We start from the raw sequence: 27848 nt of genomic DNA on the forward strand, positions 1-27848 counted from the left end.
GTTTTATTCCTGACAAAACATTCTAAAGGCTAGACCTTAACTAACTTCCTTGAGATGCTAGTAAGGTGAGCGAGAGAGGAGAGGCATCTGAAAAGAGTGGCGGGGTATAATGAGCACAACCTCCCTAGCAAACACTGACACCCTCTCTACACACAGTTAATAACTGTTTCTTGCCAAAGTCTGAGATATGCCGGCTTACACAGAAAAAGGTGCCTTTCCCTAATGCCCCACAACTACTGGAATTTATTGTATACACGATATTATGCTCATACAAAGGTACAGAAAGGAAGAAAAACTACTGATACTGACTATGTTGCTCTGCTTATTCTTATTTAATTTATTAATCTGCATATGCATCATCTTCGGGAGCTTTGCTGCTAGTCCCTATAGCTTCTGCAGACGGGATGAGTGCATCACCTTCGGAAGCTTTCCTACTCGGCACTACAGCTTTTGCAGGTAGGGGATGAGTGTGAACGCAGCTGAAAACTGTAGGCATCTCCTCTTTTCTTCTTTGGTTTTGTAACTTCATCTTTTCCCTTGTTTTCCTTAGTCGATGGAGAAGACAGGCTTCAAAGCAAAGAAGCCAGGCTCCTTGACTTCACCGACTCAAAGGCCAGCAAAATGGATTTCTCCTTTGGTGTTTTACCTCACTATTAACTTGCATCGTGGAGGGACTGTCTAGGAGAGTGCTCAGCAAACTCAAGGTTTCTCTGCTTGCCAAGCTCTTGGGAAGAGTGTGGTTTCTTTTAAAACTTGGAAAGAGGCATTCCAAAATAACTAGCCATTAGATATGAGCCAGCAATAGGCTGCCTATCTATGAGAGAAGAAAGGAGGGGAGGAAAGAAACTGCATAACATAAACAAGAAAAGACAAAACCTTAAAGAGGAAGGAGAAAGAAAAACATTTAGATTCCTTGAGTGATGGAAATAAATACCAAAGCTATTAGTTTCAGTTCAAAGAACGTATCACTTTATGCTGTTTATTATTTCTTGAGGATTATTTATTTTATCTTAAAATACCCAAAGCGTAAGAGGGGTTCTAGAGGTGCGCAGCAATGAAACTGACCTGGTCCGGAGAGGGCCTGTGGTTGGAATGCTGTGACCTCCCAGGAGATCGGTGGTGGTGGTGATGGTGGTGGTGGTAATGGTGATGGTCGTCATAGTTGTCTGCCATCAGCTTCATTCTGTTCTGGGTCTGTGCAGAAGGAAAAGCAGGGGAGAGCCTATCAGGAGGTAGACAACAAAGCCACCAGACACGGCACACTGACAGCACCTACGAGAAGAGCTGCAATTACTCCACTCCCAAGGTTCTCATTTCTAGGCACATTGAAACCTAATAAGAAGCTTTAGTAAAGGAAGCTTCATCATACTCTTGAAGCTATGTGACATCTGTCCATGTCAGTGTTCTTTTGGAGGGGGAGGGTAGATACATCCTAAGGTACAATCAGCCACTTGGAGTTAGCAACCCCAAAGTGCCCACGGATACACCCTACACTCTAGAGAAGGTCAGAAGGAAGCCTTGTAAGGAATGCTGGGAGAGGGTTGTGTGGAAAAGCAGAATGACAGACAATATTCTCCAAGGACAAGGAAGGGAAGTCCACTCCAAAGCCGCCAAACGCAGGGACATAACGCAGGGACACTGACGGAGACGGGTCACTGCTGCAACGTGACGGTATCTCGGGAAAGGTTGTCTACAGACATTTAGCTGTCATTGTTCTTTGCGGGAACTGGTGCCAAGTCAGTGGAAAACAGGCTGACTGCTCTAATCATGTGGTGTTTGTCATAACGGAGACTGGGAGTCATAGTTAAGTCCCGAGAGCCACAGGGCTGTATTCCTTTGTTTCAAGGCAAGAAAAAGAAAAAGAATTAACGAGGCCACAATAACACAAAAAAATGCCCGAAGCCCATTCAGAAGGGCAGCAGAAGAAATCAGCTCGCCTGGAAAGTCAGAGAGTCTGGACTTGAGGATAGGACTGCCCAGATTCAGGTGCTGCTCCACCTAACGCGCTGGCTGTGTTGTCCTAAGGTGATTGACTAAGCCTCAACTTCCTTACCTCTAAAATGGGAGGGATCCTTCCTGGGATTGCTGTGAGGAGCAAGTGTCAGCCCAATGCCTTTACTACCATCTTCACTGTCATCCTGCGCTGTAGAACTTTCTCCTTTGTGTGTGCTGTGCTCTTTGCCTGCAGTTCTTCTCCTTGGTTTTTCCTTCATCCTAACTCTCGAGTCTCACTAATTCACAGCACATTCTGCAGCAGCCTGCTCTTGTCCCTTCCTTCCTTCCTTCCTTCCTTCCTTCCTTCCTTCCTTCCTTCCTTCCTTCCTTCCTTCCTTCCTCCCTCCCTCCCTCCCTCCCTTCCTCCTCCTCTTTCCTTTCTTCCTTCAGTTCTTCTTTTCTCTCTCTTTCTCTTCCTCCCTTTTTCACTGTCTTTCTTTTTCTTCCTCCTTTCTTTTACTTTCTTTCTCTTCCTCCTTTCTTCTCGTTCTCTTTCTTCTTTTCTGTCTTTCACTTCTATCCTTCCTTCGTTTTTTCCTATCTTTTTATTTTTTCTTTCGTCTTTCTCTTTAGCAGTGCTGGGGATTGAACCCAGGGCACTGTACATACTAAGCCTATTTTCTGCCATGGAGCAATATTCTCGGCCCCCTCTAGGTGCTTTCCTTGTGCCTTCCCTTGAAGCTTGGACTGCAGAAGCAAACACCAAGCTGATACTGCTTCAAGGAGTGGCTGGAAGGATGATAGACAGGGGCTGTACGTCTTTCTTCAGCAGGATAGATTACCAAGAGTTGAGGACATAGTGTGGGTTGCTATAACAGTCCAAGATTACAGTGGACCATCAGTATTCTCAGAGAGCCAGAAGTTGGGGGCCAATCAGGGATTCCAACCAGTCAGAAGTTTACTGTGCAATATAAATAATTATTTAATAGATCTAATATACATGGAAGGTAGAAAAAGACAAGATCTCCTGAGTAAATAGGGAGCATGGGGACCTTGGGGGAGGATTGAAGAGGGGAGGGGAGAGCAGGGAGGGGAGCAGAGAAAAGTGTAGAGCTCAATAAAAATCAATAAAAAATAATTATTTAATAGCAAAGAGTATTATGGACCTAAAGTAGTACATTTTTTTTGAGACAGGGTTTCTCTGTGGTTTTGGAGCCTGTCCTGGAACTAGCTCTTGTAGACCAGGCTGGTCTTGAACTCACAGAGATCTGCCTGCCTCTGCCTCCCTGGGTGCTGGGATTAAAGGCGTGCACCACCACCGCCCGGCTGCTCATGGTATTTTTTCATGTACAGTTATGCTTTCCAAACTTCCTTTGGAAGAATTATTACTACTGTCATTTGGCAGCCAGGAAAGGAAGACACAGGCTTTAGCCTCAAGAGTCATTTCTTAACAAAGGGCATGGACATTTCTGGGTCTTTCAATTTTCAACCTTCAGGTCCCTTTCCTTGTCAGGCTGCTAGCAGAGAAGGCCAACAGCTGAACAGGTGGAAAGAGCTATCCCTTAAGTACCCAGGGTCTGTTAAGCTTTGGAAACACCTCATGTGCCAGCTCCACCTGCCAAAGGATGCCTCATGATTTATTCATTCCATCTTTTAAAAAGTGTACAATATTTGAAAGGTCCCAAAGTGAGCATAAATATGCATGTATATGATAAAAAATAAAAATATAAAATAGAACAACTTAAAAATTAAATAAAAAAATCCAGGCACTCTTTGGCAGCTGACAGAATTTCCATTGGACAAATGAGGCCTCTGGGAAAGTGCAGGCCAGTAGAGCCCTTGTGGACAAGATTCTCCTTAGTCCTCCTGCCATTAGACAGGAGGTGCCGAAGCCTAGCACTCATACCTAAAACCCCAGTATCACCACGGAGCACTATACTTTTGAACTCACTGATTAATAAATCTGGAACAGCTTCTTCCAAATCGAACTCTAGGGGCCTGAAGGGAGCTATGAGGTCTGTGATGGTGGAGAAGGAAGGGCAAGCCCAAGAACAAGCGATCAAGGCTAAAGGAACAAATAATAACAGTGCTAGTGTAAACATCGTAATGCCCTTATCCTCCAGGGGAGCCCCTGTGACTTTATGAGGTCATCCTCTTCCCAGCGACAATCCTAAAGCTCCCTACCTTTGAACTGTGTTCCATAAAAGAATGCGCAAGCTAAACAAGATGCTGTATGCAGCCCTAAATGTGTCCGCCAAGATGAGGTGTGAGAGAGTAGGCATGTCAAGGGATGAAGACTGTAAATGAATGATGTCATCTTTCCAATTTGGTGCTGAAATATAAATAAACCGCATTGTTCATATGAATACCAGATCTGGGGGAAATGTACACAGAGCAATCGTGAGCGGAAGAAGCTTCTTTTGATTAGTCTGGGATGAGAGAAGAGTGTGAAACAGAGGTGAAAAATTGAGTTTGGTCTGATACTTCAGACTACTTTTATTTACCTTGCTTGTAACATATCTCTTAAACTGTGACCGAGCCCTTACAGCCTGGGTAATCATGTTCGGTCCCATAAAACAACTGGGCAATCTGGCTCCTTTAACGTGAATTGAAAATGGACTTCTTTTTGTATCCTGCCCCCATAATCTGCACTACTCACCACATCCCTGCCCAGTTATATTGTTTTTCTACCATACAAAGAAAAGCCAGGAAGTATAAGAAATGGTAAAAATAATACTCCTTAATGGTCAACAAAAGAAAACCTGTAGGAAGGTTTTTTTTTTTTTTTAAACAAAAACGAAAACAAGGATGCCAGTTTTTCAAACTCTGTAGAGTTTCAGCAGGTGGCCCACGTCCCTCCAACCAAAGGGCACATGAAAGATCCACCACACAGCAGCAGGTCTTCGGGGCAGACCTAACTGAGAACCTGAAACCGTTCATGGGGACTTGGAGATGGACAACCTTTCTGAAGTACAGCATCTAGGAACACAGGGACTTGACTAGGGAGTCACCTGGGTCCCAACCTGTCACTTTGAAGCTCCCATCTCTGGCCACCTGTGTTTGACTCTTTTTTCTATATGTGACATCATGATTGCCGAGACAAATATGGAGCTCCTAGCAAGTCAATTTGTTCTTCTTTAAGGAATATTCTATTTCTCAGTAAACCGGACCTAGTGCCAACCTGCCCAATTACCTCATCGTGAATAAGGAGTACCTAGGTATAAGGAAGGGCATTTTCTCACTCTTCCCTAGCCTTTGGAATACCAGGGGACTTGGGAAGGCTTTTACCAGTACCAAAAGTCAACGTGGAAAACCAAGACTTTATCCATTAACTAAAATACTTGATAAACACTGTGTGTACAAAGGTGCTAGATTTTGTATCCCTCTGATATTTCAAAAGGTACTATCCATGGAGTTTTCAAAACAAGACGAAACCCTTGATTGACTAGTAGATGCTTACACCTCTGTACCTCTAACACACAAACACGCACAGTTGAAATAATTGTTCTAAGTTGACTTGGCAATGAGAAAGAGCTCCTAAGTTCATAATCATTCTTCTAGTGAATGAACGAACAGGGAAAAATTCAGATTTGTAGTTTCAGGATCTGACAGTAGCAATATGAAGAGTAAGGAACGAATCCAGCTGCAGAGGCCAAAGCAAAGGTCAATAGGACACATGGGGAAGGAGGACTGAGTATAGCAGTGTGGGAAGAGGATGGGAGGGAGGGGGAGGGGGGTTACATGAATAACCAGAGGCAGGAGAGAGTCCTCACAGCTAAAGGTAGGGGCATCAAGCTAGGCTCCTTTGCAGCTAAGAGTTGAAAGTTGGCTTGGATATGAGTAGAAGGAGGCAAGGATAGGCAGGTGCTACAGCCAACCCGTCTACTCGTGACTACAGACAAAAATGCAACTCAAGACATACTATGTGGATGTCACTTTCTTTATTCTTTATTGTATGTGGAAGAAACAGAAAAAATATCTGAACTAACCACTCACCCTCATATCTAAGAAGATCCTATCAGTTCTGGAAATAAGGGGAGGACTTTAGGATAGAGCCACACCCGTACACTCATGTATGCCAAACTGTGACATCTCTGGGGAAATGGGCCAGGGTACTGGCGTCTGTTCACAAATGTGGACTGGCCTCTTCTCCCCCAGGCCTCACTTCCCCATTCTGCCATCACATTTTTTGTTATTACTTCCCATGAAATGTAAAAAATTCCTGTCTGACTTTTTTCTTTTTCAGAAATCCCAGACAAAATCTTCCCGGATCATCCCCAAGCACATACCTTTCTTTTGTATGGGAATATTATACTCAAAGACCACTGGTCTCCCTTCTACAGATACTGCAGGCTTCTCACTGTCTTGAACGACAGCTGTCGTAGTCTCTGGAGAAGCAGCACCTGCCCAGCACTCAGTTTGTTTCTATCAAATATCTGCTGTGAGTCCCAGCGAATCAGTTCCATGACTCAGTTTCTGCCTCTCGGGAATGGGCAAGCATAGGAATGGGGTCTTCATCCTGGGCAGATGCTGACTCCTCTCCTGGTTCCTTTAGAGAGCAGAACTTGCAGTTTTGTACTCTCTCTCTTTCTCTCTCTTTCCCTCTCTCTCCTAACTAACATCAGAAGAGGAAGGTTATCCTATCAAGCAGCTTCCCCGCTTCTTAGGAAGCTGGGGGAATTCTCTGGAGGGTCATGCACAAGGATTAAAGCCAGTGTCTTCTCTGTCCTGCTCCAGCCAGCACAGCTTACTGAGGGTGGGTGATGACTGACAGGGAGAGGCCTCTACACTCTGTCCATTGTAGGGAGCATGAGTTCCCTCACAGTGTGAGGAAGAATGTGGGCCTCTGAAGATTGGGCCACTTGCCAATGTCAATAGTTATCACTCTGCTTACCTGGCCCTTGCCGTACCAGGAATGGTGCGCTGCTATATCATCTTAGTCACCTGGCACAACAGCCCTGTGACAAAGGTTGGGATGGAGGCCTACTTCAATAAGGACAGAAGCCCGTGCCAATAAAAATCTGGGTAAATGTGTATTACTAAGTAGTAACCCATAGAGGTGATTATTATCCTGGCTTACCTGAAGAGGAAATTGAGACAGAGAGACTCAAGCCCTACTGTCTAGGACAGTAGCATGCTTGTGGGACACCTGTATACTACACTTGAATCTTTGTGGATTGGTTCCCTCATAAAAAGAAAAAAAAAAACAAGATTATTCTGGAAATGAGCTGGGACTCCGGAAAGACTGTCTGAACATAAAAGAGAAGCAGCTCACATGAGTTTAACGTTCCTGGTGAGAAGGATGAAATCCATGGAGTCTTGACTGAGGTTCAAAGCACTAACCCTACCGTAAACTCACAAGTCATCCTTGGCAATCCTCAAGGTTCAAAGGGGTGCGTGTCATTCACTAACCCCACTATCAACTCCCGAGCCACCCGCTCCAGTCCATACTGCTTCAATCAGCACCAGAGCGTTGGATCTGGCTAAAGAGCTAGCAACTGCAGACTACCAAGGAATTTCTAACATCCTGAGCGCTGGTGCCTGCAGTGGGGTGTTAGGGAAGGGGGGGCCTAGAAGTTTCCACCATTGAGCTCCTAGGCTAAGCGCAGGTCTATTTAATTAAGTAGTGGGCAGCACATGCTATACTTAGCTTTTAAACACTTGTAAAGTCCTCTTTATTCATTTATCTTACTTGTCACTGACAAGCTCCTCAAGGACTGTAACAGTATGCAGAGCATGAAGAGCCTGGGTAAACAACACATATTTTATGTGGAATCCAAACTGTTTCAACCTGGAGAGTCAATAGAGGGTCTCAGAAAAGCCGGGACTCCTCTACTGAACTGTGAGAGGACTCTGGGCAGGGTCTGTTTTGAGCATCTCGACAAAGCAGACTTTGAGATCAAAGCTTAATTTAAAAAAAAAAGAAAAAGAAACCTGAACATATAAAGAAAGAAAAATAATTGGAAAGAAAGAAGGACGGGAGATGGAGAGAATGAAAAATAGAAGCGTGAGAAGGAAGGAGGGAAGATGAAAGAGGGGAGCTAGAAAGAGGGCACAAGAGGCACTGAGGGAAGGAAAAACGAAAGGAAGCCAGTGAGGGAGAAAATGATAATGGTATCGTAAAGTATTATGACGTAAATTTGTGCAGATGAGGAAGGCTGAGATCTTCATCTGGTGCAAAATTCCCAAATGTTTGTCCTTATTGGCTGAGAACTGCCCCACCAGATCATCTCTATCCAGTGATGAAAGCAAAAGGAAGCTCGTAGGGCCTGGCACAACGAGTGGCCAGGCCAGCGGGCCCTGATGATAGGAGCCCTTGAGGCTGAGACACCAGCAGCAGCTTGAAAGGGACCACAATATTAGACGAATGAGGGAGATGTAGAGAAAGGAACAGGTGCCCACAGAGACTTCATAGAACACAGAAGAGTCACAGATGGTACAGGGCCCTCTAATCACTATATCTTTATTTTAAAACACACTGTAATAAATTACAGCATGTGCCTCAGAGAGAACATCTAAAGAAAGTCCACCTTTGGACTCAGAAGACACACAGAAAGGCATCTTCAACATGACTTGAGAAACTACCATCACAATGAAAGAGCAAAGTAAGAGCTGAGGCCTGGGCAGCTGACAGCAGAGACTGGATGTTCAAAGCAGCCCAGGGACGATGAACGAACCCAGAAGAATCCTCTGTGGCAGAGGGACATTATTCACAGAGGTTTGGATGCTTGTGCGAAGCAGGGAGCCAACACCATCTGCATCTGCTCAGTTCTGAAAGTGGCCAACAGAAAGGAGAAAGCCTAAGACCTCTGAACATGAACCCTACCAAAGAAAGTAGCGACAACACAAGGAAGGGAGGGACCTTGGGAGCAAGGCCGTGCACACATGTAGTGGGGCTGCTGGCCGTACTGAGCACAGCCTGAGCCAGGAGAGAGGCTGATGAGACAGGAGGGAAAGTCTGGCAGGACTAAAGGAACCCGGCAGCCAAGAAAGAGAAAGAGACTCAGAGGGAAGAGATGGCTGGCGCCTTGGACAGGGAACAAATCGGTCTCCCCAGCTGGTCTCCGGCTTGGGTAAGACAAGTGGAAGAAGTGTAAACATACTCATTCATCTTCCAATTGGTCAGAAAACAAGTAAGAAGAGAGAACTCACAGCAAGTGTCCCAAACCCCAAATCCCTGGAACCTTCTTTGTGGCATTTATCTTCCCCTGGTGGCAAGCTGGCTTTGCATCCCTCTTTTTGTTTGACCTATGAGATCCTCGCTGGCTTTATACAACAGACCCTGAATCCACCATGGACAGGACTGGTTTAGTCCTAGCTGGAGGGAGATTCCAAGTTACATATTCTACTCAGGATGGGTTTTCACTGCCTCCTTATAGATGATCAAACAAGATGGCTTATCAATCCAGCCCTCATAGGCTCTTCATGGCTGACATCCCTCTAGCGCACAAACATGGAATCTCATCTGTAGCAATCACACCTTCTCCTCTTTATTTATAACCCTAAGCCAGAGGCAAGGTCCATGTCTGTGCATCCGACAGAAACCCAACTTCCAGGAGGCAAGAAATGATGTTGTACTCCTATCATTTTCATCTTTAATCAACATATCAGATTATATTATCAAGTGGGTACATTAAAAATAACTTCTAGTTATCTTTTAAAAACAGAACCCCCCAAAATCTTTTCTATATTCCTGGAATTGAAATAGCACAAGCACAATGCTTGAACTTACACAAAATAGATATTCAAGTACATACATGATACATGTATGCTTATAGGCTTAGGGAAAGCTGACTGGAGAATGGGAGAGATCTTCTCAAAGATTCTAGAGAATTTTAGGTTCTAAAATCTTTTCCCTGTCACCAAGGACTTTCCAGAATATAGGTTCACTAAATGTTGGTGGTGGGCTACACTTTTAAGTAAGAAACTCTTACATATGTTCACCATGGTCCAGAGGATGGACTGAGGCTTCCGCGGGGTGAAGGAAATGCCACCACTGACAGAATCAGAACTGAGCTCAAGATTCTTCTGCTGAGCCTTCACAGTTGCCATCTGCCTTCCTACTGCTCTGCAAGGGAGGGCAAGTCTACCCTGCCTGAAGCCTGGAATTCCGCAGGCCCACGTCAAGACACAGCTGTGGTCTGAGTACTTTAGTATGAATTCTGATGCCATTCCCACAGTCTGGACAGCATTAAACATCCAATCAGTTTCATTTAGGTAGCTACAGACAGGTTGAAAAATTGTCCTTTTACTTTGAAGTAGGAGCCTTAGTTCTCGGGCTGTATTATTGATTTGGCTTTATAACTGTCTTCTGTCTGATCGTCCCTAAGTTTTTGTCTTACACAAGTCACATTTGCTAATAACAAAACTAAGCAGGACCAGAAGCTGATTACAAAAGGAAAACCCCAATAGCCACTCCTGACATTGAGGTTTCTTGGCTAATATTTCTAAAAATGTTTAAAAATGCAAGCAAACTCACATACATCCACACCCTGTAAAATAAAGTATCAGAAAAAAATAAAAGGGAGATGGCTCACTTGCTATACAAGCTGAAAGATCAGAGTTTGGATTCCTACAGCCATGTACACATTGGGCACAAGCCTGTATGCACTGTAACACCGGCATGAGAAGATGTAAACAAGAGGATCATGGGGGCTTGCTGACCAGCCAACCTAACCCAAAACAGAAAGCTTTGGGTTGAGAGGAATTGTATCAAGAGTATACAGCATAGAGCAATGGAGCAGGACACCTGACATCTTCTGGCCTCCGCATGCATGCGCACCAGCATACACACACACACACACACACACGAGCACACACGTGTGCTCTCTCTCGCACACACACACAAACATCATGTTAAAACAAATATCCACCATGTCTTGATGGTCCTACCTTGATGCATTAGGATGGAGATCCTGGGAGGCCAGAGATCTTCATTTTATCCAAGGAGATAACCCCAGGCCCCAGAGTACTGGCTGCTATACAGTAGATCTAAAGTAAATACTGACAGAATGCATCACTTGTGGACATCTGGGTGGTTTTCAGCTTTTCTTTTGCCAGTAATGCTTCAAAGAATACTTTGGCAAGGGAACAGCTTGCCTACTGACATGAGTTTGTTCTCAACAAGGATGGATGCTTCAACATACCACAGCTGTTTCCATAATAAGCTAGGAAAAGAGAGATTCGAATGATATTCGTGGAATAGAATATAAACATTTTAACCTTAGAGAGATATCACCAAATTCAACATCCAGTCTGGACCTCTTTCCCTGAACTGTGCTTACATGAACTTTCTTCAAACCCTTTAATTTTCAAACATCTCATAGATGAGAAAGTGTCCCGCAGGTATAGCTCCCTAATTATAATTTAAGATGGAATCTTCTGATTCACTTAGAGGCCATTACTATTTTATTAGCTAGAAGACTCCTTTTCATGTTCTTTTCCACGTCTGGGTCATCTGGAGACACTTTCTTACTTTGTAATGAGAAGAATTGTATGTGTCAAAGACAATAGTGGCGATCAAGTTTAGAAAGAGCAGAGCAAAAGTGAGGTGGGGAAGGGCATGTAGGATAGGTGTGTGGGGTTACACACGAGAAGTAAGGTTCAGGACAGAGAGCTCTGATCACTGGGGCACATCAGAATCTGCCAGGTTCACTTGTGAGGACAGAATCAGGCAAGCATCACTAGCCAGTGAGCCAGGATACAGTCGGTTCCCCTTTTCTTTATGCTATACCCAGGATGGACAACAGTTATTGATAGACCATTAGGAGTTTTAGCACTATCAGCCAATAAAGCACTTCTCTGAAAAAGATTTTTAGGTTTTAGCAAAGTCAAATTTACTGATGGAAGTGTTGTGCCCATGTAAATGCCGCCCAGTACATCTGTATCGGGGGAAAAAGACTATGGTACAAACTTTTCCCTAGATGGAATTTCTATTCATAGCGGCGTCTAGATGGTGACCTGGTCTTTACACATTGCCACTAGAAATGGGAAACTCAGCACCTCAAGAGACAAGGATTAAATGACTTCAATATGATATCTCCTGACCTTGTGCTTATTAGGAATTCTCTAGTTTCATTTTCAGGCAGTTAGGAACTCTTCTGCCCTTTTTCAGTCTAGGGGGAGAACTTGGATCTTCAGATATGTGAACACAGTTATTTTATGTATCTAAACTCTAGCCTAACCACTCACAATACTTTGCACTAGCCATGCCTTGTCTCCTCCTCTCTTCTGTACTCTAACACACGCAAGTCACTATTAGGTCAGAGGAACTCATCTTATGGAATAAGTTCCAGAACACAATCTAAACTAAAGTCTTCGCACGTGCCCCTCACAGGTATTAACACTATTTACAGGCATTTAATATGCCAGTAAGGTTCATCGATTATTCTTGAAAAAGCATAGGTTGTAATGCTAAATATTAACAATCAAAGAAAGCTATAAAATGTTAATTGATCAGAATTTGTTTTAACAAACTATTGACTATTTTTATAATGGAATATGTATAAACCACCCAAAAATGGTATATATTTATATTTATTAAAAGAAAAAACATAGCATAACATAGGGTTGAACAGATATAAAATAAAATCAGATTATCAAATAATCTGTTCATAGCAAATAATATATAAATATCTGTACATAACTGTATATGTATGTTTTTAAGCACATATGAAAAGGATTTACATTAGTGAGCATAAAATACTGATGACCATCACTAGATACTTAGATTTCAAGGTAATGTTTTCTCTTTTATTCTCTCTTATAAGATGTGAATACTTAATGCATGTCATATGCAAAATCACAATTATTTTTCTATATCATACACAAAAAAGATGAGTTAGAAATTGCTTCTCAGAATATGAACTGCTATGGAAATCATTTCAGCTCTGCAGAAGGGACAGAAGTTTAGCTTTTGGGGAGAAACAGAGGAGCTTAACTTTAGAGGACTCAGGTTCCTGCCATCTTGTTTTAAGGAACCCAGACAATCCAGAATTAAATGGAGGCCCCTGCCTAACTGGTCACAGCCCTTCCTCTATTTCCCTCCTTCAAATTCTGGTGTTTCTTAGCAACCAGCATTAGCAATGTTTTTCTGGTTTTTAGTAAAATACAGTGACTTCCTCCTCCAGGAGGTCTCAGAAACCTGGCCCCTTTCAAATACTAAGGAATTCCTACTTCACAGCTGTAAGAAGAGGCATGACTGGAGATACACACACACACACACACACACACACACACACACACACACAGCTGGATAGAAAGGGAATAAAAGTTCCCAAGACCCTGTCAGGCTCTGGACCAAGGCTCCAGTGCCAAACTCAAATCCTCCCCAAGAGCTCCGGGGACCTCAGCTGGATCAAGTCACTGTCCATCTGAACTTAGCACTGTGAGCCAGAGATAGGAGTCTCTTTGGTTGGGTCTTTTCAAGTTGAGCGTACAGCTCCAAGCTGAGGAAGCGGCCTGAGTACAGCAGTATAGTAATGTATAGGGTAAAGTCATGCAAGAAATATTTGTCTCATTCCCACACAGTCAACTTGGTAATTATATAGGAGCTTGGGCATTAAGGACCCAGACATAAAGGGCTGGGTTAAAAGTGTAATTAAAGCTCAGAAGCAGCATGTGCCCGGGGATATTATACTACACAACAACAACAAAGAAAAACATACAAAATCAAGTGGCACATTGGGGTCCGCTCTTTACTGGCTTTGGGGGAAAAAGTCACATTAAAGAATAATGTTCCATAATGACTATTCAGGAGCAGACAGGAGTCGGAAAATGTTAATAAACTAGGTCTTTAGTTCTCTGGCATTTTAAGGTTAATGGACCAAGGTTCTCTCCAATTTTGAACCTTTATGGGACACTTTATTTGACATTTGTGCTACAGAGAAAACTCCTTCAGATGCCCGCATCTTATAACTGTATAACTAAAGGAGGTTATATTTTTTTCTTGGGGTGACTGGGTGGAGACGCCTTAAACAAAAGAGCCAAGCCATACCCAACTGACTTGTATAAAGTCTACACACGATGAGAGCATGGGAGGTGCCTAGGGTTCGACAGGCTCTCTTGAGCTGAGATGATCTTTCTATCTCATCCCAGGAGACATTTTATCATTAATTGAAAATTCTGGTTCCAAGCTTGCTTTGTGTTGACAGCTTTCATATCACACTCTAGCTTAGGAGAGCACAATGATTTCCTATTGTCTTCTGCATCGGCTAGAAATGGCTCAGTGTGCTGGGCAGGGCCAACGTCTCCCTAAACTATCTATCTCCTCCCAGCTTCCTCCACAGAAACTCTCCCAAGAATAGTCTGTCTCTAATTACAAGGATATACAGAATCGGCCCTTCCCTAGGGCTTCTCTGGTCTGGAACAAGCCCCTCTCTACAAAACCAAACTCTTCAACTCCATCAGAGCTGGGCTCAAGATGTACTCTATTAAGAAAATTCTGGTAAATAGGAGTGTCCAGTGAGCTAAGAAATCTAGAAGAGGGGTCAGAAGTCCCTAGCCAATGGCTAACACTAAGCCACATTGTTAGCCATGTAACCTACCAGGGTGAATGGATCTTTGATTCATTTCTGATTGTGACTATTTTTTAATCTATGTATATATGAGGCACCACCTTGAACCCGGGAAGAGGTGAAGTTCAAAGCCACTGCGCTGAGTATGTCTCTCTGCTTCCTTTCAAGTTCTTGTACTTTCTCTTCCCGTTGCCTCTCTTACTGATTAAAAACTTTGGGTCTGAAAACAGGCATGAGCATGGCCTGACTCTGCCCTGAATTAACGCATGGTTTGTTCAGGAATTAGAATTCTTTTTATTTCACCAGGATGCAGATCTGACATCCTAACATTCCACTAAAATTCGAAGACAATGTTATATTTGACAAAAATGAAGTTCTTTTGTCCTTTGTCTTTGTTGAACTTAAATATAAATGAATCATAATGAATGAAGAAAAATACAAATTTGAACCAAGACTCTATTTCAGATATCTCTAGGTGAGAGCCATCATCCACAAATCTATGAGCAGGTCATGCAGAGAGGGGAACAGAGGTTGTGGTTTTTATTCTTATCTGGGTTCCAGGGACCCTTCAAAAGTCATTTGGCTCTGTACACAGTACACAGGGACTGTTCCTGTCTTTGTTAAATCCCATTTTTATATGGAGATAGGACAATTTAAGGTTCTGTTTTTGGGAGAGGCTGACGGGAAGGTACAGCTAAAAGACCATATATGACTACTCTTCCAGCAAGCACCGAAGGGTTTAAAAAGTACCTGCTTTCTCCTTGTGGATTTGCCCCAGAAGATCCTTAACTCATAAAAGTCTTCAAAGCAGTTCTGCTGAAGCAAAGTGTAAATTGTAATCATGACTACAACAAGCCCATTTAAATATTTTTTCATCCGTAATACCGAGTGATTCAGTCACCTCAAAAGCCAGACAGAGCCATCACCCTCTAGAGACTCCAGTGTATGAGGAGTGACTGACCACCAAACCCTGTGAGATCAAAGAAGAGGGGAGGGATAATTGCTTCTGACCCAAGCAATTTCAAACACTCGGCAGTGGCTTTCAGCATGCAACTGTCCTGGCCAAAAGAGGAGAACCTATTTCCAAGCATATTTTCTAGATTCAATAGCAGCAGCGGGAGCAAAATGACAGGATCTGCCTGAGGTGGTGTCTGAGCAGACCTGGTTCATGAGTGCGGGATGCTCACAGCCAACTTCTTGCCCTCTCCTTGGAAGAAGGAAAGACCAACGTTAGTAGGCTACTCTGTCTTCCCCTGGCGGACTTCCTCTGTCCTCAGTGAAGTTGCCATGAAGTTGCTGTGTAGGGTTCATCACACAGCATTCTAGTATTTTCCTCAGAGAAGCCTTAGCTTTCTGCTTCCTTCACTCTTTTGGTCTTGGTCAGAACATTAATATTTTCTCAATAGCATGGTTTGGGCTTTTTTTCTAAGTGGGAAGAAATTACAAAACTCAGATATTCTGGTTCGTTTCAAAGAATATGTTCTCAGCTATAGTCTGATACTTTTCTCCTGTGGGGGCGAGCCATAGTTGGCTGTGATTCATCTCTTTCCACCAGTTAACAATAAAAAATTATGTCCCATTCTGAAGAAACAAAAGAAAAATTACAGTGGAGTTGTGTATTTCCTTTTCCATCCCCAAAGAGAATCTGAAGAATGGATTCAATATGCCAAATTAAGCCATGAGAACTTATCCATATCTGATATGGTTTAGCAAATGTTATAGCACTGAACGTGGCTTTGACATAATATATATTCCAAATTCTAAGGCCCTGGGTGCAGCATGGTCTGATTCCAGTTCTGACACAGCAGTTGCTGTGCTGCGTCCTCTGAGAACCCTTATCATGTGTATGACAAACTGGAGGCGCCTCGTGTGACAAAGGAAAGTTTCTTTACACAGCAACAGCACCCACGAGCCAGAACTGGTAAGTAATCTTAAGGAACTCACTGCCACAGTGTTAAGCCTGGTCATTTCCTTGCAAGTCGAAGCAAACTGTCTGAAAGCAGAAAGCTTGATAATGTAACCTGCGTGTCCTTGGCCAAGACAAAGTGTCCACCTGCAGCTTGGATGACTCCAGAAGCGATCTTAAAAGCACATCTTTGGAGCTGGGAAGATTAGGACTCCTAAACCTTGGGCTAGCAGCTCTGGCTGGGTCTGCTCCACTCCACTTCTATCTAGACTTGCCAAAAGCACAAAGAGGCAACTGGGACATTCGCTCATTGTATCTGCTATTAAGATAAATCAGCAACACTTCAGTGTCCCAGCTTCATAAAAAATAACCCCTTAGAGACACTGCTTCACTCTCCGAAATATCAACTGGTTACTCCCTTGCCTCACCAAGGGTTGCATCATTAGAAAGCCCAGGAACGCGCAGGCTTTTCCTGAGAGCCAAATCTCAGCTCTGAAAGCCTCAGAAACCCTTGGCCCAACAGGCCTCCTGTTGCCTGGACACGCATGATCAGGGATGGGAGAGATGGACATTCCTTTCCCAAAGGGAAACACTCCATATTCATCTATTTTTTTTAAAAAACCATGTGTGAGGTGGCAGCGGTGGCGCCTTTAATCCCAGCACCCAGGAGGCAGAGGCAGGTGGATCTCTGTGAGTTTGAGGCCAGTCTGGTCTACAAAGCAAGTTCCAGGACTGTTTCACCTAGAAACCCTATCTCACCCCGCCCCCCAAAACAAAACAAAACAAAGAAACCATGTGTATTCTTTCTGCTTCATTTATGGTAATTTGATAATTTTGATATACCGAAAAGCAGAAGAGGGGAATTCTGGCACCCTGAAAAGCAGAGGAAGGGGATCTGCTTATGAATGCTCATGCTCAAATTCCTCCTTGGTCAGAGAACAGGTCAAGTGGACTTTGGCCTGTGTTGAGAGACTGTCAAAAGAGATTGTTTGGAATCATCATTACTATGACACTGCATGGAAACCCACGGCAGGCCCCATCTGCACATTCCCACACCGTTGTAGAACTCGCATGGCTTTTAAAATCGGGTCACGCACAGAATGTTTTAAATAACACATCTCTGTGGGTCAGGTAGCAAACAATAAACCCATTTTACAGAAAGGCAAGTTGACTTGTTCATTCTCATCCAATCAGCAAGAGGAGACGAGTCCAGATTACACTTGCTAAAGGAGTAAGCTTTGAGTCCTCCCTCCCTACTCTCACTGACTCCTCAAAGACTGCCTGTGAAGAAGGAGCAGCTGAACCCTGGGAGGAACGGAAGGATGTGGAGAGTGGAGTCCTCCTGTGTGGAGCGGTTGAGCCAGCTCAGCAGCACTCTGACTGATTTCACTATCTGCAAACTGGGCACGGCGATCATAACCTGACGTCTTCAACCTTCTGTGTGGGCTGCAAGAAAATAAACCAAAGGACACCATTGTGCCTGGCATATTGCTCATCTAAGAAGCACTGGCTGTGGAACAATACATCCTTCTTCCTTGATTGTAAGCTCTATGAAGGTCAGCACTGCACTAACCTGTGTACCACGTACTGTGAGTGTGCCTGTGATGGATCAATCTCGGCACCACCAAAGCTCTGAGGACCTGGGAGGTTGGTGAGCTCATCCTCTTTGCCGTACAGATCGGCACTGAGTCCTTGAGAGACACGTCAAATGCACTACCCAAGTTTCCCAGGGTGCTGCGAACAGAGTTGGGCCAGAACCACACTTCTCAGTTCTACTTTTAGATCCTGAACCTTCCATACCTGCCGGGACCTTCCTGGTGAGGTGAGCCATCTTTGTCATTGAAACTTAGAAAGCCAGTCACAAACCCCAAACCCAGAAAGCCTGACAATAGAAATGGCCTGACCTTGTGATCTCAAAACCTCTCTCTTACTCCAGCCTGCAGAAGGCAGAGTTGATGGTTGGGCCACAGGCTGTGTTTGTAATTCTAGGTGGGCTTGCCCAAGAGAAAGAGGAAGTAAGGCAGCCACAGGACGAGCAGCTAATTGGAGGTTTCTGGACAACACATAAGCACAGTCCTGTATTTGGCCTTCTGAGGTGCCATTCTTGCAAAGTCTCATGTTTTCTGGGATGATAGTGTTCCCTGAGATCTGAACTTGTAACCCTTGCACACGGTTCCATTACCAGACTGTGTCAGGGAGCACTAAGATGCAGACTTGGTGGGCTGTGCTCAGCAGGCATTTCCTAACGACCATGACCATATAATGGTCAAGATAAGACTGCGGAGCTTGGGCTGTTGTATGCACTAAAAAATAAATAAATAAATCTCATTTAAACAGTGGTGTTGTAGGGTTCTGGCTCCCCCACCTTGTCAATTCGGTAACTGCACTTGGGGAGCAGACTAAAGAATGGACTCAAGCCTTCTGGCCAGGTGTATTCATTGAGTGCTCCACATGAGTGCTCCCCACCACAATCCCTTTATTTTAAGTAGTCTTCCTTCAATGTGTCTTTCTCAGGGATCCCCATCCTGACGTTCTTCAGAAAACATCAGCGTTAGGTTTTCCCACTGAACTAGCCATTACTGCATGACTCTTGTTAGATGTTTATATTTGCCTCTTCTTTGTCTCAGCCATTAGGGGATAAACTCCCTCGGGTGAGGGCTTTTGTCTGTTTTGCTCACAGGAACATCCTCAGAGTCCAGAGCAGCACCAGGAACATAGTACATGCTCAATTAACACTTGCTTTCTCCCCCCCCCCCCAAACCCTCCCTCTGTTTTGGTTCTCTCAGTTCCCTGGCCACGGGAAGAGCCTAGCAGCAGCCTTCCCACAGTGGTTAGTGGCATGTATTTAGAATAGAGTCTGGCAAGTAAGAAGTTGCCAGTTGCCTAAGCATTAGCATTAGCAAATGAGAGATGTATTTACAGAAGAGAGCTATACTCAATTCTCTAAAATCTTCAATAAGCAACCCCAACTTCAGTGACTCCACTTTGGGGTTCAGGGAAATAATAAAAAGGGCTACATATTTAAATGTTCATTACAGTGTGATTATAAGAGCACAAACTAGGAACAAATCAAAACCCCCAAGAACAGGGGAATGATAAAATTAATCTGCTTTTGATAGCTTTCAAGGGGACTCAGGAAACACACAATGTGAATGTATGGAGAGATAGCGAAACCTGCATTCTTCTGTGTGTCTCGTCTACAGACCAATATCTACACAATGGAATGTAGGAAACTGTAGATCTTAATGACAGTTACTTCTGAGTGGTAGGATTATGAATGGTACCAAATTTTTCTTTAGATTTATTTTGAAGTTTCTTTTTTTAATGAGGATATATTATTTCTACACCAAAATATTGACATGCTTTCTACCATGGAAAAGTTCATGTAGGAATTGCTATACAACTGAATTGTGGACAAATCAGTAAAAAACATCGAACACAAGAGAGTCTGAACCCTTTACATTTGCTGTCTAGCTTATTGCAGAATCAACAACAGCAACACAGTCAGCATCTTAAGATGGAGTCAAATAAGCAAGAAGAAGATGTGATTTACGCCTGTGCGCAGTTTTCTGCCTGGTGCCTGCCTGCAACCCTGCGCAAGCCCAGGACAGTGCAGATCCAGGGCAACATGGTGTGGCTTGGACACGGTTACTGAGGGGGTGAAGAGCAAAGCCAAAGCAAAGGGCTTTTTATCCATTCTGAAGTTCAGCATCAGGAAAATACAAGGTCGGGAAGCTGGGATTTTTCCTCATTCATTTGAAATGATAAGGTGAAGACAGCCCGAAAGGACTTTTAATTATGAGGAGTAGGGAGGGGTGCAGAGAAGGAACGGGGGAGAGAGACAGGGATGGGGACATCAGGACCAGGAGAAACCGGTTTTTTAAATATGTCAAATGATGAGAAAGAAGTTGGAAAACTACTGAGGAGAAAATCTTCTAAGCAATTACCTTGAGATCAAAACCCTGCAGCCATGAGCAGGCAGGTACCAACATCTTAGGGAAGCCAGCACTCCCGACGGGATCCCTGGTGTCAAGATCTGGTGACACAGGAAGAGACAGGGCACCCCCTAAAGCCAGCACAGGGAAGCCTGGGATCATGCTGGATCCAGATGAGTGCGAATGAGTGCTCGGAGTCACGGAAGGAATCTTTCTATGCTTCTTGTCTCTGTCTCTGTCTCTGTCTCTGTCTCTGTCTCTCTCTCCATTCTTTCTTTTGCATCATCTCCTGTGCAGAGTATGAAAGACGTTTGGTTTGAGACCTACCTGGGTTCTGCTTCTACCCTTTCCTAGAACTGGCACCACACAGTCCCAGTTCTTTGTCTCTGCATCTCTAGGTAGGATTATTAGTACTTGGCTTTCAAGGTTCCTGGAGAATTCTGTACCAAGTTGAGTTCCAAACCAATTACTCCAGCCTAAAATGTGCACATTAAAGTAATGATGAAGAAGATTGCACCACATAAGCCTTTAAACAACGTCACCCTAAGATCCATACATCAACACAATGTGTCAATTGAATTCTTTCTCCTTACAGCATCAGCACCTTGACAAACCCAGAAAACCTGATGGTTCACTTGTCCCTTATGATGCTGTGTGCTGATGTGGAGACATCTTATCTGCACGCTGCTCTGTTGGTCGACCTGCATTTGTTGGAGGCGGTAATGAAGAGGTTAAAGTTGAGGGGATTTCAAACATGTCTAATCCAATAAGAGGCTTGGTAAAACATGCGTTATCACTTAAAGAATAAATGTTTAAAAATAGAGCACAGATGTGCAATTTGAATAAGAGAGAGAGAGGGAGGGAAGGAAGAAGGAAGAGAGGGAGGGGAGAGGGAGGAAACGAGAGAGAGAGAGAGAGAGAGAGAGAGAGAGAGAGAGAGAGAGAGAGAGAGCAGTGCAGCATGAGAGAGATCTTCTTGGCATCTGCACACAGTTTTGTTTGGTTCCCTAAGCCTACTATTCTGGTGTGTTCTGCCAACATAGAGGTACTCTTTGGGAGCTTCAGATCACGGAAGTTGGCAAGCTGCTCAGACCCAGTCCCTACATACATCTTATATTCGCCTCCTCATTAAAATTTCATTTTTATTTTGCTTTTGAAACATATGGCTTGGGCTGCCCCAGAACTCATAATCTTTTCGGTTCAGACTCCCTCCCACAAGTGTCCATATTACAGATTTTGCCTTCTAGCTCCATGCTTTTCCATAAACAGGAGAACGTAATGGTAAAGCTACTTTCTTCAAGTTGTTCTACTGAAGAAAACCAAACATAAGCTAAAAGCATAATGCTATTCTTTGTCGCTGTGACATACACCAGAGAGAAAAGGTTTTAAAGGATGAAAAATTAGCATGGCTCATTGTTTCAGTGCCTATCTGCGGGCTGTACTGTTTGCCCTTGTGTGAAGTAGCATAGATGGCAAAGGGTCAAGGAGAGCACAGTTACTCCCCTTACAGGTGCCAGGATGCAAGTGGAATATCAGAGAAAAGGTATGTCTTCTAAGGGTAAGTCCAAGTGACCTGCTTTCTTCAAATAAATTCTAGTCTCTACTTCCCCCCCAAAGCCTTCAACACAAGAACCTTTTAAAAGTGGGCCCCCTCATAACCAAACACTAACAACTAGAAATACCTATTCTAGGAACCTTGACATATAATAGGAAGCACCCAAATTAGACAGGGATTTGTCACAAAAGACAGGCTTCTCATCAGACACCTCAGCAATTTCTACAAGAAGCATTCTTTGATCTTGTGGGCAAGGAAATACTAAACAACAACAACAACAAAGAAACAAACAAACAAACAGAAAACCTCCCATCTACCCCAAGCAACAGAAATTTTCCCTGTCTCTTTCATGAGCGGCTTTAGTGGTGGTAGAAACCATAACTGTACAATCAGTGCTCAAGGATGAAGTTATTGTCTCCTAGGTTAGAGTGCCGACATATGCCAGAGGTTCTCCACCAAAGCCTAGAAACAGGGGCTAACCTGTTCATATGACTTTCTGACCAGACTCACAGGTGGTCCACCAGCATCCCTTTCATGGTCTAAGAGGATGTTGTTCTAAGAAGGTCTGGAGGAACACACAGATAACAGAAAATAGTTGGCCTCCTCAGTCTTTGAACATACTCTGGGCTGCACTGGTGGTGGGACAAATAAATTCCTTGAGTGTTGGGGTTGAGGCATTAGCGTAGGAGAAGGAAATTATGCAGGCTGAGATAGCAAACCAGAATCCTGTCCAAATATAGGATATTAACAACAACAACAACAAAAACATTTTTCGTAACACTGGGTTTTGACTTCTTGGAAACATCCAGCCTTTGACCTTGGAGAAGGGATCTGAGCATGTTTGAAGGGGGTTCCCTGTAGCATTCTTCAGCCCAATGCACTGAAGTCAAAGATGGAGATGTGGCTACATCCTATCAGGAGAAAAGGGACAACTTAACCCAGTGAGAGTCGGCTGGAACAACCAATGCATTTGCATTGTGGCAATTCAATCTGGTGTAGGTCTGTGATGCATTACAATGCTGGGATCAAATCAAGCTTTGTTGGAGCTCATCCAAGCACAACAAGAGGCTATGGGAACCCTGCTACATGGAGCTCCTCATTGCTGTTTAATTGTGCTTACCCCACGCACTATAATAGTCATCTACATACAATGCAAGAGAAACAAAAGTGAACAATAGAATTCCCGACTCTCAATGGGAGGGGACAGAGCTGGCTGATCAATGGGTTGCATTTGGCTTTCACCTCAACATGCTCAAGTCAGGTTAATATTCAGTTGTGACTAGGATCCCAGCCTCAAGAAGCTCTCTCCTGGTCACTTTCCAGGGTGGCCTCTCTCTTCTGCCATGAATGGCCATATCTCTTTAGCTAATCCTTGGGACATTCCTGACTTTTAGACAACCCAAGGGAGGCAGGGGAGATTGTGCCCTAACAGAGTATCCTGTGATAACCTGGCATGACCGACCAAATGTTTACCAAGACACAGGCCCTCCCTGCCACTCTGGGAAAACTGAATCAGTGGGCCTGTCTTCTCCTTTAACGCCTTCCTGCTCCCAACTGACCTGCTTATTTCCTGATGGCTCAGAGCGATGCCCAGATCTGGAAGGAAAGGAAAACAGAATCCAAGCACAATCTATCTGATCTCAGAAGTATTCTAACTGGTTCTGAGAAATAAGCTGGTTCTAATTTTCCCTAAACAATGGTGTCTGGCCCTCATTTAAAAAGGCATTTTCATCAAGGATGTGCCTATCAGTGCTTCAGCAACAGGGAAGCATTTGGGAATAAGGCTTAGGGGGTAAGATTTAGATTTAAGCTTTCTTCAAAAACCCTTTAGCAGCAGGCAAATCCAATGGTTTCAGAATTAATTATTTTGAAGTCAGCCCTTCTTTTTTTTCAAGGGCAAAGGAAAGGGGTTGGGGGCTGGGGCTAGATGCAAGACACCAAAGACCAAAAGATAGTAATTTTCGATAATTTTTAAGAACTCCCTAGAGGAAGAAAAAAAAAACAACAACAAAACTTAACTCATTCCCAGTTGAGAGCCACTCCCCAAACTGCACAAATCTGGAAGCCAGATTGTTTTTTAAGAGGTGGGGTATACCATTAGAGGTGTATGCTTGTGAAGGAGCAGCAATGCGAAGAAAATGAATTAGATTGACTCAGTGCCTCCTCTACCACACTATGTCTCATCTTTTCTCTTCTTTTTAAAACTGCAATGGGAAACAGAAGGCTAATCTGCAGGGCTCCCTCACTTCTAGAAACTCAGTGTCAACACTCAAGGAGTATCATAGGCTTCCTTCATTGGCAGGCATAGCTGGAATTTCTGAACTCACTTCATATCACCTCTGGCTTTCCTGACAGCTGTTTAAGAGGAGTTAAGGTATTTCTCAGCGAGTTGATTTATGAGACTCTCAGGAGTTGCCAGCGTTGGAATGGAGGGGTCCCTGTCTAATGAGAATCCTCTGCTACATCTGGGAGCTGAGTGACATTTTACTCAAGAAAGACCCAGGACGCTGGAAGGGATTCAAAGGAGAACAAGGTTAAGAGATTTGGATGAAGGGCTCAAATTAACCACCCTTTCAAATGCTTTGGGCATGGGACAAGGCCCCAGCAAGTGCCTTATGATGCAGCAGAAAAGGGGAAGTACCCTTTTGACCTCTCTACCACCTTCAGGAGAGTCTAGGACCCTCAAGTGAGACTTAAGAGGTGAAGTATTGACCAAAGGGAATGCGATACTACCAATGCCCCATTTCTCATCCATTCATGCACTGAACAAGTGCTTGCTAAAAGTATGCTATAAGCCTGCAGTTGTGCTGGGCCAGGAGATATGGTGAACAAAAAGGTCACAAGGTCACCTTCTTGATTGGAGATCATAAAGTAGTAAGGCAAAAATTCATCTGTTACAAGTGCTAAGAAATCGACATGTAAACAGGGTAAAGGGGTAAAATGGAGGCTGTGACCCAGTTGGAAAGACTCCAGAAGGCTTTCCTGAAGAAGTGAGAGGGAATGAAAGAGCAAGTGAAGAAAAGAGGGGAAAGTATTCTTGGCCAATGGAATGGCATGTGTAAGGTGTACACTGGTCTCAGCCTTTATCCCTATAACAAGGAGAAGCAAGCAAGGGTTTCAGTAGTCAAGGCTGGAGGGTAATGAGAGCAAAATGAGACTGATTTTTAGAGAAGATTCTGTTCTGCTCATTGATGCCAAGAATGGCCCAGCTGCCAGCTATACTTCTAGGCTTAGACCACAGCACCAGAGGAAGGTTCAGCAGTCTGCCAGCAGGCTTAGTGCTGAGGCTCAGTAAGTGAGGGGAACATTCTGACAAAATGCTTTGCTCTAGGACAAACTGAAAATCTCAGGACATGTGACAGACTGGTGTGAGTCTTTACTGTAGCTTCACTGGAAGTGGCAATGCTTCTAAATATGCAAGCCAACTCCTGAGGACCTTGGGAAGCTGCATCACTGTTTGCTGAGATGTATGTGTTGGAGGGACCAGGTTCTGCTCTTGGGCTGTGTTTATTCTACTTCTTGATTGTTGAGAATGTCTAGCCCAGAGAAGGTCTCTTTTAGCAGACACTATACCAGAGTCATGCAGAGCTCACTTCACCCCACACACATATCTTGCTGTGTCCCACTACATCCCATTCTTCCTCACTTCCATCTGCTGCTCTCTCCTGCTCTGGTAGCTGTCCTCCACTGGCTTGCCTACTGCTTCCTGAACTGAATCCTATGTAAGGGTTTTACACAGGTTGTCCATTTCATGGACTATTACTATGCCAGAGACCTGCAAGACTCCCTCTCCCTCTTCTGTTTCACCTTTGCTCAAGGTTCTCCTTCCTGAAGAAGCTTTTCTTATTTACTTTAGTTTTAATTCCCTGCCCCCAAGTACAAGTCAAATACATATAGGGAACTTGGTCTCACCAAGAAACCAAGCCTTTCTCTTCTTTATGATCTGAAATACTGGAATTGACTGATACCTGTGAAATATGGGACCAATGGTTCATTCAAGGTAAGGAGCCTACTGGGTCTAGTTGTCTTTATCCTAATACCCATGGGAGCTAAAGAAGGTCAACCATACCACAGTGTTCAGCCTAGCAGGAGCTAAGGCGTAGCACTCTACCAGCCTTGGAGCCCAGGTCTGCACTGCAGGGCACTATGATGGTGGTTAAGTCACCTGGCCTCTTGGACTGATGTATGCCTTTCTCATCATGGTAGGGAAACAGATGAACCCCCAGCTCCTAGCAGAGATCGTGGCATAAAGAACATAAGCTGGTTGAGTGCTGATAAGAAAAAAAAGACAACAGTGTGCATGTGTGCGTGTGTGCGCATGTGTGTATATATGTGTGTGTGTGTGCGCGTGTGTAGTAGTAGTAGTAGTAGTAGTAGTTGGTATGGTACTTAGAATCTAGCAATCATGCATTCCCACAAGAAATGATCTTTGAATGTCCAGTTTGTGCTTAGCATGGTTCAGTGACTGTGGGGATGGCTAAATGAACCACTCTGTCCAGTCACCCAGGACTGAACAGTGGAGAGACTTCCTTGGTACAAGATACACTGACTAAAATGGCAGTTTGTATAACATGGTTTCTCTCATGAACCAGAAAGCCTCACTGCCTGTTCAGACACAAAAGCTGCTGACCCCACAACCTTCCTTAACTTCCATTTTCCTTGCCCCTGAGAGACGTATGTTCTCCCCAGTCACCTAAGAGGAGAAAACAAGAGCTATCTAAGGCTCACTTTTCCTGGTCAGTATCTATCTCCACAGGCTGAGCCCATAAACCAAGGAAATTTAATGAGTAGCATGGGACTCATCAGACTGAGCTGAGATTGGGGTCTAGGGGTCTTGACATGTCTACCCCATGCTCTTTCAGCGCTTGCGCGTTAGGGGGAGGGCACTGGGAAGACTAGGTGCTAGCCCCCGTCTGCTCTCCACCGTACTTCCTCAGTTTGTTCCATGCGAGTAGCAACTCTAAGCGGGGTGCACTACAGTGGCAAGGAATAAAAAATTAAACTGTCACCGAGGACTGGCGGTACTGGTAATTAGAAGTCGTGCAGCAGTAGCAATAGCAGAAGAAAGAGGCCACATACGTAAATAGAACACTCGTTATGTGCCAGGCATGTGCAAGGCACTCTAAACTACTCAAGTCTCCGGATCAGTTTATTAGCCTGATACACAAAGGAAGAAAATGAAGATCAGGGAGATATCTGAAATCATTCAGAGAGATAACAATCAGTCTAGATAACAGATTCAAAGAAAGCAGTTCAACCATGAACGTCTTCGGTAAAAACCACTGAAGACTGCGTGGCCTAAGCAAAGAGCTTAGCCTCTCTGGACACTGTCTTCCTCTCTCTGAGAGCGCCAAGCCCCCAGTTCATTGGAGTTTGATGAGTGAGTGCATGCAAAGACCTTAGGCTCAATCCCAGCCCATGATAGGAACCCACAACTAAGACTAACTTCTAAGGCAATCCAGTACCGAGGCCTAAGAACTCCAGGCTGGCACTGGTGGAAGTCTTCCCTAGGCATTTAAGCAATGACTTATAAAGTACTGGAACTTCACAGTTTCTGGAAATATCCTGTTAGTTGTCCCTCAGGATTTCTTTCCACATGTGATGGGGTGTGTGTTTTGGGGATGGTACATAGTCCTAAAGCCCAAGGCATACTACCAGCTGTGGGTCTTTGGATAATAATTCTACACCCTTGAACCTTAGTTGTGTCCCCTTAAAAAGGAGAAAATTCTGCCCCATATGTGCAAAGCTGCTATGATGGTAAGTGAAAATAAATCCCTGAGGGGCTGTGAACACATAGCCCATACCACAGCAAACACAATAAAAGGGAGAAAGAACTGACATTTCAAGTAAATGAACGATCATTTGTAGAGTCATAATCACTTGCAATGAAGATACCCAAATATGGGACTTTTTTCACCGTGTGGTAGGTGGGGTAGGAGGAAGGATTTCAAAGCTGAGCGTGTCACCAGGGAATCTGACTTCCTTCTTTGCTCTTCCTTTCA

The 27848-nt window shown here is 44.0% G+C and overlaps 1 protein-coding gene across 4 annotated transcripts in view; it reads right to left on the reverse strand.

Moving 5' to 3' along the window:
* Positions 1-27848, reverse strand: part of Erc2 (ELKS/RAB6-interacting/CAST family member 2) — an 875988-nt gene that overhangs the window by 173538 nt on the left and 674602 nt on the right. For all 4 annotated transcript variants that reach the window (XM_050158253.1, XM_050158252.1, XM_050158254.1 and 1 more), the window contains exon 15: positions 1066-1194. In XM_050158253.1, the coding sequence (XP_050014210.1) occupies positions 1066-1194 (129 nt within the window). The remainder of the gene's footprint in view (positions 1-1065; positions 1195-27848) is intronic.

Source organism: Alexandromys fortis, unplaced genomic scaffold (assembly GCF_014885135.2).
Source record: "Alexandromys fortis isolate MF-2015 unplaced genomic scaffold, M_Fortis_MF-2015_v1.1 scaffold_106, whole genome shotgun sequence".
In the NCBI taxonomy this organism is placed as follows: domain Eukaryota; kingdom Metazoa; phylum Chordata; class Mammalia; order Rodentia; family Cricetidae; genus Alexandromys; species Alexandromys fortis.